This window comes from Nyctibius grandis, chromosome 1 (genome assembly GCF_013368605.1).
Source record: "Nyctibius grandis isolate bNycGra1 chromosome 1, bNycGra1.pri, whole genome shotgun sequence".
Classification (NCBI taxonomy): domain Eukaryota; kingdom Metazoa; phylum Chordata; class Aves; order Nyctibiiformes; family Nyctibiidae; genus Nyctibius; species Nyctibius grandis.
In genome coordinates, this window is record NC_090658.1 from 23,783,554 (window position 1) to 23,798,823 (window position 15,270).

The 15,270-nt window shown below is 37.5% G+C and overlaps 1 protein-coding gene across 1 annotated transcript in view; it reads left to right on the forward strand.

Moving 5' to 3' along the window:
• Positions 1–15,270, forward strand: part of USH2A (usherin) — a 419,339-nt gene that overhangs the window by 289,263 nt on the left and 114,806 nt on the right. The window contains exons 41-42 of the mRNA XM_068406084.1: positions 8,878–9,212; positions 12,515–12,637. Of these exons, the coding sequence (XP_068262185.1) occupies positions 8,878–9,212; positions 12,515–12,637 (458 nt within the window). The remainder of the gene's footprint in view (positions 1–8,877; positions 9,213–12,514; positions 12,638–15,270) is intronic.

Sequence of the window (15,270 nt, forward strand, 5' to 3'; positions counted from 1 at the left end):
TGCCCTCTGTGCTTCCGTAGATATATCTTATCTGCCACAATTTATAGTAAAGTATTTTTCATGTATTTACCAGAAGCAGCAACGCTGAGTAAACAGTAGCCCTAGTTCAATGGCATGCTTCATACATGTCCACATTTTGTTGCATGAGATTTCATACATTGGCTTCAACTCTGAGCACAAAGAAGTCACTGCAACCTTTAATGCATCAGTTAATGTGATAAGGGCATAATAATTTTATATCTTACCCATATTTTTTTCTTTCTCCAAGTGCAATCAACACCAGATCCTAATTTTAAAAGCCTGTGAGTTACCATAAGTCTTGTCATTCTTTACTGGATTTCTTTTCTTGACATCAGAGATGTGTGCTCAGTTGTAATTCTGTTGTCTTTTGCTCAGCTCCAAGATTAAGTGATCTACCAATAGTTTTATTCCTTCTTTTTCCCCAGTCAATCATTAACATTCAAAGCTCTTTAAAGCCCTTTAATGTCTATGCTGTATGACCTTCTGTATGAGTGGTGGTCATATTTTGTGTCACTGCTGCTCTTGTAGTCTTAGCTTGTTCTTTCCACCTGGAGACACATATTTGTTTGATCTGTTAAGACTAAGTTCTGTCAAACGATGCTGAAGCTGGATGTTTTTATTTCCATGATTCAGTTTTACTGTTCACTTTTCTTGATTTTAAATATTTAGGTTTAAATGTTCAAAATAATTAAAGGTGGCAGCATTTAATTGAGAAAAGTGACTTATATATATGCCTTTCCAAATATATTCTTCTGAGTATCCGTCCTTCAGCAAAAATTCTCTCAGTGTACAGAGTATTGGTATTCTTTGCTGATACAAACATAAATTCTTCTAATTTATCTAGTATTTTATTTTACTTAGTGTTATTTAATTTGATAGTCATCATAATTGGGGGAGAGTTGGGAATACTTGGTACAGTTCCTGTGCAGAGGATATTTTATGTCTGAGACATTACTTCGCTTCTGATTTCTAAGATTCTAAGACTTCTTAAAAGCCTTAAAATTTCTCTTACTTGTCCAGGACAGCAAGAGACTTAACGTTTTTAGGTTTTATTTTTCTTTTATTATTATTATTTATTATATCTTCAAAAAAAATAAATAAATTTATAGGTGCAGAAGACCTCATTGCACTTCATAACTGAAGAGGTAATGGACAAGGCTTGCTGCACCCAGTGGTTTTCTCGCCTTCTGCTTGTTTGCAGATGGGAGCGTGAGAGGAAGCGACTGGGATTTCATCTTACTTGTTAGTCTTCTTACAGGTCTGTCAAATGGATTAGCTCGCTAGCGGTGGTGGTGTTTCCTTCTCTTCAGTTTTGTGGCAGGTTCACATTAGAGTAGTAAGACTGAGACCACCCAGTGGGCTGTGCCATGTCACTGAGGCTGTCTTGTGGCCCATGTGACTGTTCTGTACTAAGAGAATACAAGAACAAGGTAGCATCAGTTTTAAAAACATTTGTTTTTTTTCCCCTCCTTTTTCAAACTGTAGATCCGAATAGCTGCTCTGCAAACCACTTGTGTACCTTCACCCCAGAAGACTGCTAGTTACACAGACAGAATGACTGTGAAGTATTGCGCAAGGATTGCCACTTAGTGGTAAAAAAGCTTTCCTATGTGGAAATAGGATGGATCTGTCTTGGGATTGCTTTACATTGGTGCCTTTAAACTCTGACGAGAATCCCTGAAAGTCATACTTTCCCCCCTGAGCAGATCAAGCCCACCACACCTGCAGTGCATGTATCACCTACATAGTGTTCAAATCAAATTTGTGGAATCTGCTTGTGCTGTACAATGCTCCCATCTTCTTCCGTGTCTACGATGGTAACTCGCAAGCAGAGAATGGAAAACAAGCGGTCTCTTTGGGAGAGAGTTTTTAATTACCTCTTGCCCTAGAGAGAGCTGTCCTCCAGGTTACGGCAGAAAGTATTGGAAGGGCACTGTGGGAAAGATTATCAAGAGGCTCCTTTACCAAGCCACAGTTGCAAATCAATAGAGGCTTTCAGCTGTCAGTGTAACCAATCCCTAAACCATGAGTGCAAATATTTACTTCTACTGAAAACAGAAAGAATTTACAAAAAAAGAGAAAAATATATTTCCATTCCTTTATTTAGTCATAGAATCAATATAAATTATTTGGGAATGTGGAGAATTCAAAGTGTTCCAGGATAGTACTCACTTGAGTATACAGCTTAATTTCTTAGACCAAAGCTTTCACTCTGCAAGGAGGAAAATATATCAGCACAGCAGGTCACTCTTGGCATAAACACTTTGGATGTGTATGTGCTCCTTTAACATTTAATTTTAATCAGAATGGACTGATATCTCTCCATAACATTTAGCTTGCTTTCTTTTGTGCAACCGAAAGTGTAAAGCTGTCGATAATTTTTGAAGTACCCATTTCTGTGACACCTGCATGATATTTTTTAATATATGCTGAATTGATAATGTTCATGGTAGCGGAGTATACTGCGTAATAAACTGCTTTTGTGGCTGATTAAATGCCAAAGTGAAGTGGAGGTATTCAGCAACTGCAAAAGCCGTTTATTTAGTATATGCCAATGCCATGAACATTATTCCTGTTACACAAGATTTGCTATACCCTAATGTACAGAAGTATAAAAGAAATTGTTTCCTTTTCTTGTGAGGGTTGCAATTGCTGTGCTGCTTCAATCTCACACTTCACACTGATATGACATTCGGGAATGTAACTAGGTTGAATGGCTGAAGAAAGAGGCTGGTTTACATAGTGAATAATTATTTAAAGGAGTTCTTTGTGTAGGAAAAGCATTGTGTGGCTGTGTACGCTGAACTAAATTAGCTATAGTATGCAAATTCTCCAACTTTGGCCATTTAACTTTCAATAGGAAGACTTGCTTTCACTGCTGTGATTGCCCCCTGAGGGCTTTGGCCTGCAGAAGACAGATGTAGTCTAGATTATTGGCTTAACTGGAGACTTGCTGACACATATTTGCCTGTATTGCTCTCCCTTGATGGCCAGTGCCACCAACTGGACCATTAATAAGACAAGAAGCTGCAGCCATTTCCTGTCATTCTTTGCATAACTTCTTTCTCAAGACAGAATTTGGCGTGAGCTGTACTTAATCCTGATGTTTCTCTCAAGGGGAAAGGATTTTTTTTCTTTTTGGTGCTTAGATAGGTTATAAGAGAATGGTTTCATCCTGGTTGAATGAAGTACCTTATTGACATATATTTCTTATGCCACGCTATTTCTTCATGATAACATCAGTTGCAGAAACTTCCTGCAATTTGATTGGATGCAAAATGAGAAAAATAAAAAATTATGATCATTTCATTGACTTCTCTTTTAATATACGTTATACATGTTACCTGCTAGAAATGAAGGGTCAGGGTGGTTCTGTAGCACTAAACTGTCATTCTTCTTTCTAATTTCTTTTTTTGCATATTGATTTAATATCATGTCGTTCATTTTCTATGGATTATTTCTCTTTCATAAATATTTCCTCATGACTCTTCTGACTGAGGAAGGGTTGTAGGCTTTTTAATTTCATTGTCATTCATGTTTGTTGTTACCTTCAGAGATGACCATCACGCAGTTTACAGTTCACCTGCCATTCTTTCCTTTGTATAGAAGAAGCTGCAGCAGAGAGCTGGTATTCCAACCTACAGATTGAATGATGTCATCAGTTTGCCGTCCACAGGATCTTCAAGAGTTGCAGTCTGCACTCTTTCTTTGCAGAAGATTATCATTTATTGCTACAGAGTGATAAACTTTTCTAGTAGCCGTTTCTCATATTTGACTACTAAATTGCATATGCAAGTGAACAAACACAAATAAACAAGGCTCTATTTTTATAGTTGTCTTCTGTTCTTCATTAGCCCAGAAGCTGGACACTGAACTGCCAAATGCCTGTTGTTCTGTAAATACGCTGGGACTAAAATACGTGCGAGAAAGATTTCAGCTCTATGGAATAGATACCACTGACACATTTAAAACAATATACCCTATAGTTACAGTTTGAGTATCATCCATGAAAAGGAAGGTGTTTTCATTAGCCATTTTCCACTTCCTATGGAATTGCAGTTATAGGCACATGTTCTGGAGTTGGTTTTTGTCTCACACTATAATATTTGCTGTCCTGTGAAGTTGCTTCTGATTATAGAACGTTGGATGCAATGGCAATAACTCCATGATCACTGAAGTTGGTGACTAACAGAGGTGATCCTTCAGTGTTTTACCTCTGCAGATCACTGTGTGATAGAGAATGAGGCTGTGAAGACCCTTCCTCTCTTCCAGGTTAAAACCCCTGTCACTACTTCATTCTCAAAATGCTTCAGATTGCAGTTGCTTAAGAACGTAATTTTGAGAATATGAACAACCCTGACACCTAGGCCTTATACACTAAAGGGAGATGAAGTAAGCCCACATAGCAGCTTCATGCTGGGGAGGAAAAAAGAGTTTGGACTTTATTCACCACACTTCCAGTTTTATGCAGGTATGCCTGGTGCATTGGGGAAATTGTTTAGGAGCGATCAATCCTTGTGTGAAGATTGCCTTGTAATGCCGCTAGGGTCAGTGAGACCTTGGTTTATTTGCCACATAAGTGCTGCTTAAGCGACTTAGGATACTCCAACACCCATAGGAACAACCTTAACTTGCACACTAGAGGTTTTCCACATTTTAGGACTGTGATTTCTTGCACAGGTACAGATCATACAGTGGGGTGCATTAATCAGGGTTTCATCAGCATTATCCCCCTGCCTTTGATATAGCTTAAACACTTTACTGTAGTAGGTGTTTAGTATCAGAAATAAATGTTCTTTCTGTTTTTCCACTACTCAAGCTAAGTGCTTCTAGAAGTTTTTGCAGTATCAATCTGTTACCGCAAACTTGATTGTGCCATTCTTCTGTGGTAGTGCTTGCTGAAGTTGGGTGTAATAGATGTGCAAAGTATATGAGAATAACTATCAGTGACCTCTGTCAGGATTTGCTTTTCTGGTGTGATACTGGGTCTTGATGGAATCCCACTATAACTTCTGTTAAGATAGATAAGAACTCATGAGGAAATTCATCTCCCAACTACCTTTGGGGGGCCAGGAGATTGGCAGAGGACTATAGTCCAGTGGTTGGAATGCAGAATTAGGGTAACAGGTCTTTGTATTTAGTTTTGCTTCTTTCTGACACATGACTTAGTCTGGGATTTAGTCTTTTCCTCTGTGAAACTGGAATACTATTACTTGCAATTTGAGACTTACAACGTGCTTTGAGACCAACAGCAAAAAAGCTCTCAGTAGTATATTTGTTACATTCTGTTTGTCGATGTTACAAGCAGTAGCTAGGAGCAATGAGAATAAAATGAAGCCAAACATGCTGATTTAAAAGCTAACTGTTGAAGCCAGGCCTGAACTAGTAAAATAGTTACCTATGTGCCAATGCCTCTCTTCATGTAGCTCAGAATTAAATTGCAGGACTCCAACTGCTGTCAAAAAAAACCCCAAAAAATCCAAAAAAAAAAAAAAAAAAGATTTCCAAGGTTATAACTGTTTAATGGGGGGGGAAATGGCTAATTTCTATCTCTTTAAATTTTGTGGTGGAGAAAATAAGGTGCTTTGATCTTTAAATGACAGCTTCCAGAGTCATTACATTGAATCAGTTAATCTCTCCCAGTAGTTACCTTATTCTCTCTTCCTCATGGGCATCCTCTTTCATGGTCTCAGCGCTGAGCTTCAAATCAATGAACAAACTGTTACTGCTTCCAACACAGCCTGTCTAGTGAGCTTTCCTGCTTTCATGCATTGCCAAGCTCTTACCTCAAACCTTGGCACATCAAAGTGGAGAAGAGGTCCAGTAGTGCCACATGTGTGTTAACCAGGCTGGCTCCATCATCTTCATTTACACTGTATGGGTCAGGCAGTCCCCTGCCTCTTGACAAGAGAGATTTATCAGAGACTGCATGACCTGTCATTCGCAGGCGACATATATAATTGAAAGCAGGTCAAGTGACTGTAACCATTCTTGGTCATCCCTTTATCTAGTTTAAAAAAATACTAACCAACGTGATAACTGATCTACGTATCTTTGTATGAGATATCCATGCACAAAGAAAATAAGTTGCATTCTGTGTTATCGTGCTGCTGAATGAATATTCTTTTTGTTCAGGCTGGTTTCCATTTCTCTTATTAAAAAAAAATTGAGAAACTTCCCAGTGTAAGCCCCACAAAACATCTATGTTACGTACGGTATGAGGTATTTTATGTGCTAGTGTGCAGCAAATGCTGTGAAGTAACACCTGGGAGTTTTTTCAAGTTTTACCAGCTAGTGCACAAGCTGTATAAAACTCAGGAGCTGAGGTTCTGGAGCAGCATCTGTTCTCCTGCCCATGTTATTAACCTGTTCCTTTATGTGAAGGTGTTACAGTATATGGTGAATCTTATGCAAGTTCTATTAGAGTAATTTTGTGGTTTTAGACATAAAAGTTAGGCATCTAAAATGTAATGTAATTAAAAAATAACTCCTCTCCTCCAGGAAATAAAACAAGATTTGATATAAGGTGAACGTTTTTAGACAACTTTCTCTTCTGAGAGGGTAGTACCTGGAATTTTCCAAAGCATTTGACATATAGTTCTTTTATTAGAAGCCACCTTGCTTTAAGGAACAAGGAGGGGTTTTCTCACTGATAATGACAGATTTACTGTATTAATATTCCTAAAAAAAGACCTCAAATATATTATCTTTAGTCACAATTCACTGAGGCAGAATTTCAGGATAGGTGCTACACCTCAAAAAAGAATAACATAATTATGGTTGCAGAAATGGATGTTTTGCTGTAGTGTCAGACCTTAAAGTCTGTGCTGCTTCCAGCAACTTCAAAGGTTACATCCCTGAAAATAAAAATGAACCATGCACATTCCCCTCTTTCTGTGACATATACAGTGCATCCAGTGTGTGCAATATGGTAGAAACAAAAAGCATTGGGATTGGAAATTTCACCTGAAGTTTATTCACCTGAATGCTTTCTTGCATTGAAAGAAATGCACTTGAAACCAACATTTTCTGTTGTCTGTGCTAATCATCCATTCATCTCTGCTTCCTAAGCTTATGGCTAGATTACATGAACTACTTCAAAATTAGAGTTTTGCTTAATATCTGTGAGAATGGTGCAGAATCGATTCCTACCATCTGTGAATTTTTGCATTGTTTTATCAATAGTATTTTCTTTATTTCTTTAATCATGATTTGGGGCCAGAAGTAACAGAAGTCTGAATACAGCATTTGATAATTAGCCAGAGTTAAGCCTTTCCTATGTGGGCACCAATAATCTTGTTTGTGCTGTCTTTACTCAAGATCACCCTGTTTCTAATTCTCTGTTTAATAGTATTCCAGATTCTGTTATCAAAATCCTTCAGCTTTCTCCAGTACTTTGCTGCCAGGTTTCTTACAAGTGTGATGGCCTAAGAGGTCCTTCTGTACCTAAGATATAACATTTCCTAATCCCCAAGTGTCCTTTAAAAATCATTTTATAAATCAAGCTTCTCTGTTTCCATGGCTGTGTGTAATTGTGCATATACCTTTTTAAAGATACTTACTTTGGAGGCTGGAGCGAATGAAGGAATATGTTCAGCTTAACTTAAACTAAAGTATCACTGTGTTGCTATTTAACACTTCAATATTATCTTTGTTCATTTTATTCTGCACATACCTTCATCTAGTTTTTCTCCATTTCTGTGTTCTTTGCAGTGTTGGATTCAATCCTTAATTATAGCATGCCTGGGAGGAAAAGACACAGCAATTGTTATAGATGAGTGGGTCAATGGCAAGGAAAACAGTCCCAGGGATGAGCAAAGCAAAGCTAGTATATTTCCTGCACTGGGACTTCTAGGGGAGGAAGGATTGATAGATGCTCTTACACTACCTTTATGAAACTTTGAGATTCTTCATACAGTTGCATGTCCTCATTGTGTCAGTCTAAAGTCCCCTCTGTCATGATACTGTGGCAAAAAGCCTTAAAAAAGAATTGAGAACATCCTTGCACTTTATGGTACAATGATCTGGGTGTGAGTCCTCACTGGAGCTGGTAAGAATAAATATATAGAATAATATACTTAAAAAAAGAAAAACTTAAAACAAGAAAACTTAAAAAAAACCCCAACCACCTAGCCTCAGTTTAGTAAGAGTAAAACCACAGTAAGTGTATCAGTATGTATATATAAAACAGAATTCTGTATGTAATTTCCAATTTTTTTGTGATAAAGTTTTCTCAGCATAATTTTATAATTCTAAAAATGGAAAATTGTGCCTGTTTCTTGTCTGATACTTACCAGTGTAATTTATTACTAAAAAATATAAGGGAAAACCTGCATATTTCATCATATAGACAGTGAAGACAAATCTTGTTTCTCATAGGAGCTAAGGCAGTTACACATTTCTGAAAATTGTGCAAACACAAAATAAGATTTCTTTTTACTCTGCCACTAATAGATGAGCACACCAGGCAATACACCATAAGAAAATAAATGACAGTTAGTGACGCTTATGATAATTAGCATACTTTTGGTAATGCTTCTGAACATCTCACAGAATTTTGAATGAAGTGGAGAATTCACATTTTACTGGTGAAGCTAAATAGTAGGTTTTTCAATGGCTACAACTGTTACAGCAACCCTCACTAAAATTAAAGGAGATTAGATTTCTAACTGACGCACCTTTATAAAACAAATTTCAGTTACCTGGGAAGGGTTATACACAAAGTCTGTCTTGATGAAGAAAGAAAAGCACATCTTGAGATCACGCTTGTGTCCATTTGTAGCATGTTGTGTCTGTATTTCTGCATTCTGACTGAAAGACTTCTGTTATTTTAATATTTTTTTTCTCCTCCTTCAGATCTCATGGAAACCTCCTCTGATACAGAATGGTGAAATCCTTAACTATGAGATTCGCATGCCTGATCCACGAATTGTCATTACTGGGAATACTTCATCAACGTTAAGTCATTTGGTGACTGATCTTATACCCTATACAAACTACTCAGTCACTGTAATAGCTTGTTCTGGAGGCGATGGCTTTCTAGGAGGCTGCACAGAGAGTTTGCCTACCAGCGTAACTACACCTTCAACAGTCCCTCAGAGTGTTAGCCCACTGTCTGTGACTCCAATCAGCGAGTCCTTTATTGCCATTTCATGGCAACCACCGCTAAGGCCGAATGGTCCTCATCTGAGGTAAGCTTTTTAGTTGCAACTGAGATGGCAGTTTTCTTCTCCTTCCATAAATCTGACTCAAAATTCTGGGCGATGCAAACTTTATGATGTGATGTCTTCATTTCTGGCCTTTTGAAGCTCCTCTTTAGGGTTCAGGAGTCCATGAGTGGACTCATGGGAAGTGAGTATGTCTAGAAGCAGATAGCAAGGTGAGCTTTGAAATGTTTTGAACTTATGAGGAGTCAGGATTATTTAAAGCAAGTGTGGTGTCTGTAGTGTGGCATTTACTTTGGAGAGCACATTTGGGAAGGCTCTGGGTCTTTCAGATCAGTACTGTCTGAAAAGCCAGAAGGAGCAAGCACAGGATATTTGCAAATTTATAACTGGTTTGGGCTCCAGCATCAGCCACGTTTTGGTGGTCAGTTCAGGCAACAAGTTCCACCAACAAAATGACAGGAGAAGTATGAGATCTCTGTGAACATAAATATTTAACACATCCAATATTCTCAGTACCCTGTGGGGGTTATTCTATATAAAGAGAAAGTGACCATGGTAGTGTGATGACACGAAATAAGCTTCAAAATTTGTCTAATTAATAAATTGGAAATGAGAGAGTGTGTGAGAAAAATGGAAGTTAATATGCTGCAAGTTTGATGGCAGAGGCAAAAATGGGAAATGCAAGGAAGTGCTGGGTATAGTGAGCTGGATTTCACCACAGGAACTAGAGAAAGGCATTTCTTCTGAGATCTGTCCAGAGTGATGGGATGGGGGATCTTGACTTGAATCTGTTGATTACTCTGTCTGTGTGTGTGTGTGTGTGTGTGTGTGTACATTTAAAATGTATTTATTTGGGTGCATGAAGATTTATAAAGACAAATATGTCTTTATACATACACAATAAAAAAAAAGTCAAACAATTCTTTCATTCTAGTGCTTTAACACACTGGGAAACACTGTGCATGGAATTATATCTCTGCACTCCATATGTTTTGGTTAGTAGCTCTCTTCTAGGTGCACTGATGGGTTCAATAATTATCATGTAATGCCGTTTCAGTTGCGTATGTTATTACAGCACACTAGCTTGACTCTTTCTTCAGGCTTAATTAGGGCACACTACAACTGAATGAAATGATGATTGCTCTACAGTAAAATTTGAAGTTTTTGAAAAGCAGTCTCTGTTATTCTGGGGTTAACAACATGACCATTTTACCATAGATTATTGATGTAATTCAGCACAACGTACATCTGCAGACTTCATTTCCTTCATGGTGTGCCATGCTGCCCTCAACAAGATCAACTACTGAAGCAGCTGCTCTGTACAGCGTGATGGAGCAAGAAGTCTGCAGCAAGCAGAGTAGCAGCAGCAGCTGCCAGTGGGGGTGATTTACACATGATCACCATTCAGTGTTCAAAAAGATTTTGATGTTTTTCATTACTTGTCTATGAAGTCTATTAGACAGAATATGCCAGGACTGTTCCTAATAAAACTTTAATGATCTGTCTTTGGGTTCTGTTGACACTGATGAACCACTCATGTGAGAGTTGTTCTTCAGGTATAAAGTCATCTGAATGTTTTGCTGGAGTTGGAGTTTAAGTAGTTTTTATTTCTTTTATTTTATTTCTGAGGTTATACTCCCAACTTCTGCAGTAATTTGGTTTGGCATCATTAAGGTCAGCAGCACAATGCTTATTTGTACCTGTTGAGGATTATTCCCCAAGCTCAAGGGCGAAAGTTGTTGGAAGTCACACATGTACATGCTAGCTGCCATGGAGCATAGGAAGTCTCAGCTCTCTTGTAAGAGAGTTTTCAGTTGATTTCTGGTTTTGAAGCAATGCAAAATCACTGTATGCAGTACCTATTAAATACCCTCTTAATACAGGGTCTCAAATCTGGAATGATATTGTCCAACATTTCCTTGTCAGACTGGAGATGACCTTAACCTAAAAAAGACAAGAAGCCAGTGCTCAGAAAGATCATTGCAATGGGGTGGTGACCCACACCAAGGCATTCTGCAGAATGCTTGAACACAGAAGGAAACATTTTCACAAATAAGTGCTTAATGTGAGAGTCTTTAAGATCTGCCTGAGTATCCACATACTTTTGACTGGAATTTAACAGTAACACCTTTCCAAAATGGGGGGCAAGGGAAAGGATGATACACAGCAGCTCAGCACTTTAGAGAATAAAGTTGTGTATTTAGGTGAATATATACATGGATGACTCTACTTTGCTGGGCATTAGTGGAAACACTATTACAACTATGGTTTGTTTAAAACTGCAGCTCACCATTGAAAGAAATTTCAGAGTGGTTCTATAACTGGTAAGAAGTGTGCAAACATCTGGTACCTTAAAAAAAGAACCATCAAACTGAAACAAAAATCCTATTAAAAAACTCCTATGAAATGTAATAAAGAAGAATTCTAAAGATTTTGAGCAACTCTATATAATTTTGTTTCATTTAGAGTATAGTTTTCTATGTAATCCATAGAATGATTAGGAAATGCAAAATACGTTATCCCCTTTAGTTTGCATAGACATGAAGTGATCTAATCTTTGATAAATTCCATGGAGGTTTTGTGTAAAAGATGATGAAGAATGAGTGATGCAGAATGGGTGGGAGGCATGTTGTCTGAATCAGGCAGTCTCATGTCTGACCTGATGAAAGATGGGCTTTAGCTGCCCGCTGTTTGGAACAGAGGCAGGAATACAGCTTCAGATAGCAATTAAACCCAGTATGAAATAGTTTGATCTTTCAAGCTCACATTATGAATGTCTACCCAAATACAAAGGTGCTTTGCTAAGGTCTACAGATGTAACATTTAACTCATTCTGCGCCTGTTTGTCACTTGTGTTTTACACTGTGGTTATTTGCGCAAACAAGTTGCACACTTAAGTTGCTACTACCAGTAAAATAGTAGTACCAATGCTATATGTTTCAGCACATTTGCAAGAGAGAGGCATTGTCATTTCATATTCTATAGCAGTCTGTGCATATCAGATGGCATCGGTCAAGTCTGTATGAGACGCTGTTACTGGGCTATTTGGACTTGATCTTCATAGCATTTTCATAAGTTTAAAATCTGTAAATTGGTAAATAGACTCATTCTTTCAAACGGAAGTGCTTCATTTTCCATTTTCAAAGTATTTTTTTAAGTAATTGAATGTTTTAAACCATGAAACATTAAAAAGAATGTTTATCTCAGAAAGTTTACAGCTGTAAAAACAAAATAATGTGTGGCTTTAAAAAAAAAACCCCATGAATTTTTTTGTGTAATAACATTAGTTGAGATAATCCTGGTGTTCTGCTTGTCTTTTGTGTTAGATATGAGCTCCTGAGACGTAAAATCCGGCAACCACTTGCATCAAATCCCCCTGAAGATTTAAATCTGTGGCACAATATTTACTCAGGAACTCAGTGGTTTTATGAAGATAAGGGTCTTAGCAGGTGAGATTACAAAAACTATAAAAACAAATGCTGGCATTTTGTATAGTGTATGTTCAATAGTTCAAAGTATTTCCTGTGTCTTTATGTAGTGAACATATTAATTATGTAATGAAATATTTTTTGTCATCATCTTTGGTATTAATCATTCTAATATGCAGGGATTTATTATTAGTCTGTCATTCTTGACTCATATATTGTTTTGCTCTGAAAAACAAATGAAAATAAAGATCTTGTGAAATTTTAGCATTGATATGCTCATGCAATCAAACCAATTAGATTTATGTGTATATATGCTCTAGATTTGTGTATTGACAAAGTCATAGCACAGGCAGAATGATGTTTGAGAAGTCCTAGCTGGGAAACATTTGAAAATTGGTTTCAGCATTGTTTTTCTTACCTGGCTTTAAAATGCAAATTAACAATTACTTTAATATCTCCAAGGGAAGAAGAGTATTTATTGCACTCTCAGCAGATCTAATTTAAGGGCAGCTTTGTGTTAGCTTCATTATAGTTAAATGCAGAGTGTTGAGAGTTGGGAAATGGAGAGTGGGTTGTTTCTCAGTATGTTACAGACCTACTGTGTGCTATAGAGCAAGACATTTGCTCTTGATCAACCTTAGTTTCCACACCTCGAAGTTAGGACTACCACCCTTAAGGCGAGCAAACACACACATTAAGAACCTGTAATGGAAGATTCAACATGGGCTCTGCATTGTATTTTTGTAGGTAAAGACTTGGGAAAACATTCCTGGATGGTTTCAGGATGTGTGTGTTCTCTGTGCTCACGTGCTTTGAGGACTGCCTGTCAGTCATTGCCCCTCAAATATCTGTACGTTGCTTCTACTTTGATAAAAGCTGTGCGAGCATCCCTCCTGAGCACGATGCGAACCAGCAGGATGTAACCTCTGCTCCAGATTGTTGTATAGACCAAACCAAGACAAGGGCTACTGCCTCTGGCTTGTCCCTGCCTATTGCTGAAAGTCACTGCTCATTTTCATCCATTGCAATAATGGATCATGGAGCTGTTCTTTTACCCAGTCTGACCAAGTATCCATTTCTTTCTTAAACCATGTTTGAAATTCTACTTTGAATTTCCCTTGGTTTTAGTTTAGTTCATTTCAGCAGCGCTGATATATGCAGCAGTTATGTTCGCAGTTCAGAGGGGGCAATAAATTCTGACAGGGTCTCAGTGACAAGTCATTAGGCACAATGACCTTTTGGGTTGAATGAGCTATGGCAAGAAAAGTGTGCTTAACCCTCGGATACACCTGAACACTTCTTTTGGGGAGGGTTCTGCAACCTGCAGCTATGTTTTTGCAGTTAACAACTCAGGATGAGAGTGTGGCTGGAGAGAAGATGGTGCAGAGTTGCAAGCCTTATTTTTCACAGAAAGAAAATCCATGTATCAGCATCTATTTTCATTTGTGTTGTGTTTTAAGCACGTTTCAGAATTAGTGATTTTTTTATTATATTACTGCCAGAAGTCTATTTTCACAGTGACTTTTTTTTTCAGATGGCTTTTTCATTTCTAGTAGGCTAAGCCAAAGTTCTTTTACTTTCATTGGTGGAAATATGGATCAAAAAATGAATCTGAGATTCTCATCATTACATTGCAAGAATAGATTCTATTCATCTTTGATTGCACCTGTGCAAGAGAATACTACATGTCTGCAAGCAACACAAAGTGCAGAGAGTGAAATAAGATGTATTATGTATATCGTCACTGTTGTTCTTATCATTATAGTTGGAGCTAGTGAGCTCCCATTAGGTTGCTTTCTTCTTAGTGGGACTGTTAAAGCTTAGCTCTTTCGAAAATCAGGCTGGATGGCTGCATAATATAGGATGCTATAGTAAAGCAGAAAACAAAAATATAAATATACTATGTGGGTGACTCTTTGTTTTGTAGAGAAATCTCTCAATATTAGGCATTTACTGTATGTTCCTTTGTTGTGTTTCTAGAAGGTTATACCAAAGTGCTGCAGCTTCAGTGAAAATTTGAACAAGATGATCCTGTGTTTCTGTGATTGAGATGTTTTGGGGGGACTTCTTATGATGGAATTAATTTTGACATTATGCAATCCTACTTAAAATACATTAATATGCCTTTTGATATAGGGAAGAAATTATGGAGTGACAGTCACTTGATTTACTAAATATACATGAAGTATTTAATAAAACTGTGTAAGTTGAATATACACAGTTCTGAAAAAAATTACTTTATTAAATGAGTTTGCACTTTTTTTGATGTTTTTGTAGTGGGAGAGTCCTGGCTGTGTGGTGAATCACTTTTATAAATGAGACTTTGCAAGTTAAAATCAATGGGTTTCCCAAAAGAGGAAAAAAGCCTCATTTGATTAAATTCTGATCCAAATTTTGGCAGGTTGCCACTGCTGTAATTACATATTGAATTGAGCTATAATCTCTCAACACCTCAGAAGCTACAACTATGAAGAAGTGAAATAATGTGTTTTGGTTTTGTTGCCATGTTAAGGGTGCTGAATTATTTCCAAAAAATAGACCCCTCTTATAGAGTCTTCATTGGTGCAAACCGTGCAGCTGCACTTGTTGGAGAGGCAGGGAAGAAAGAGCAAAACTTTGGCACAGGTAGAAGGTTTACAGCAAATGTTTTCTAT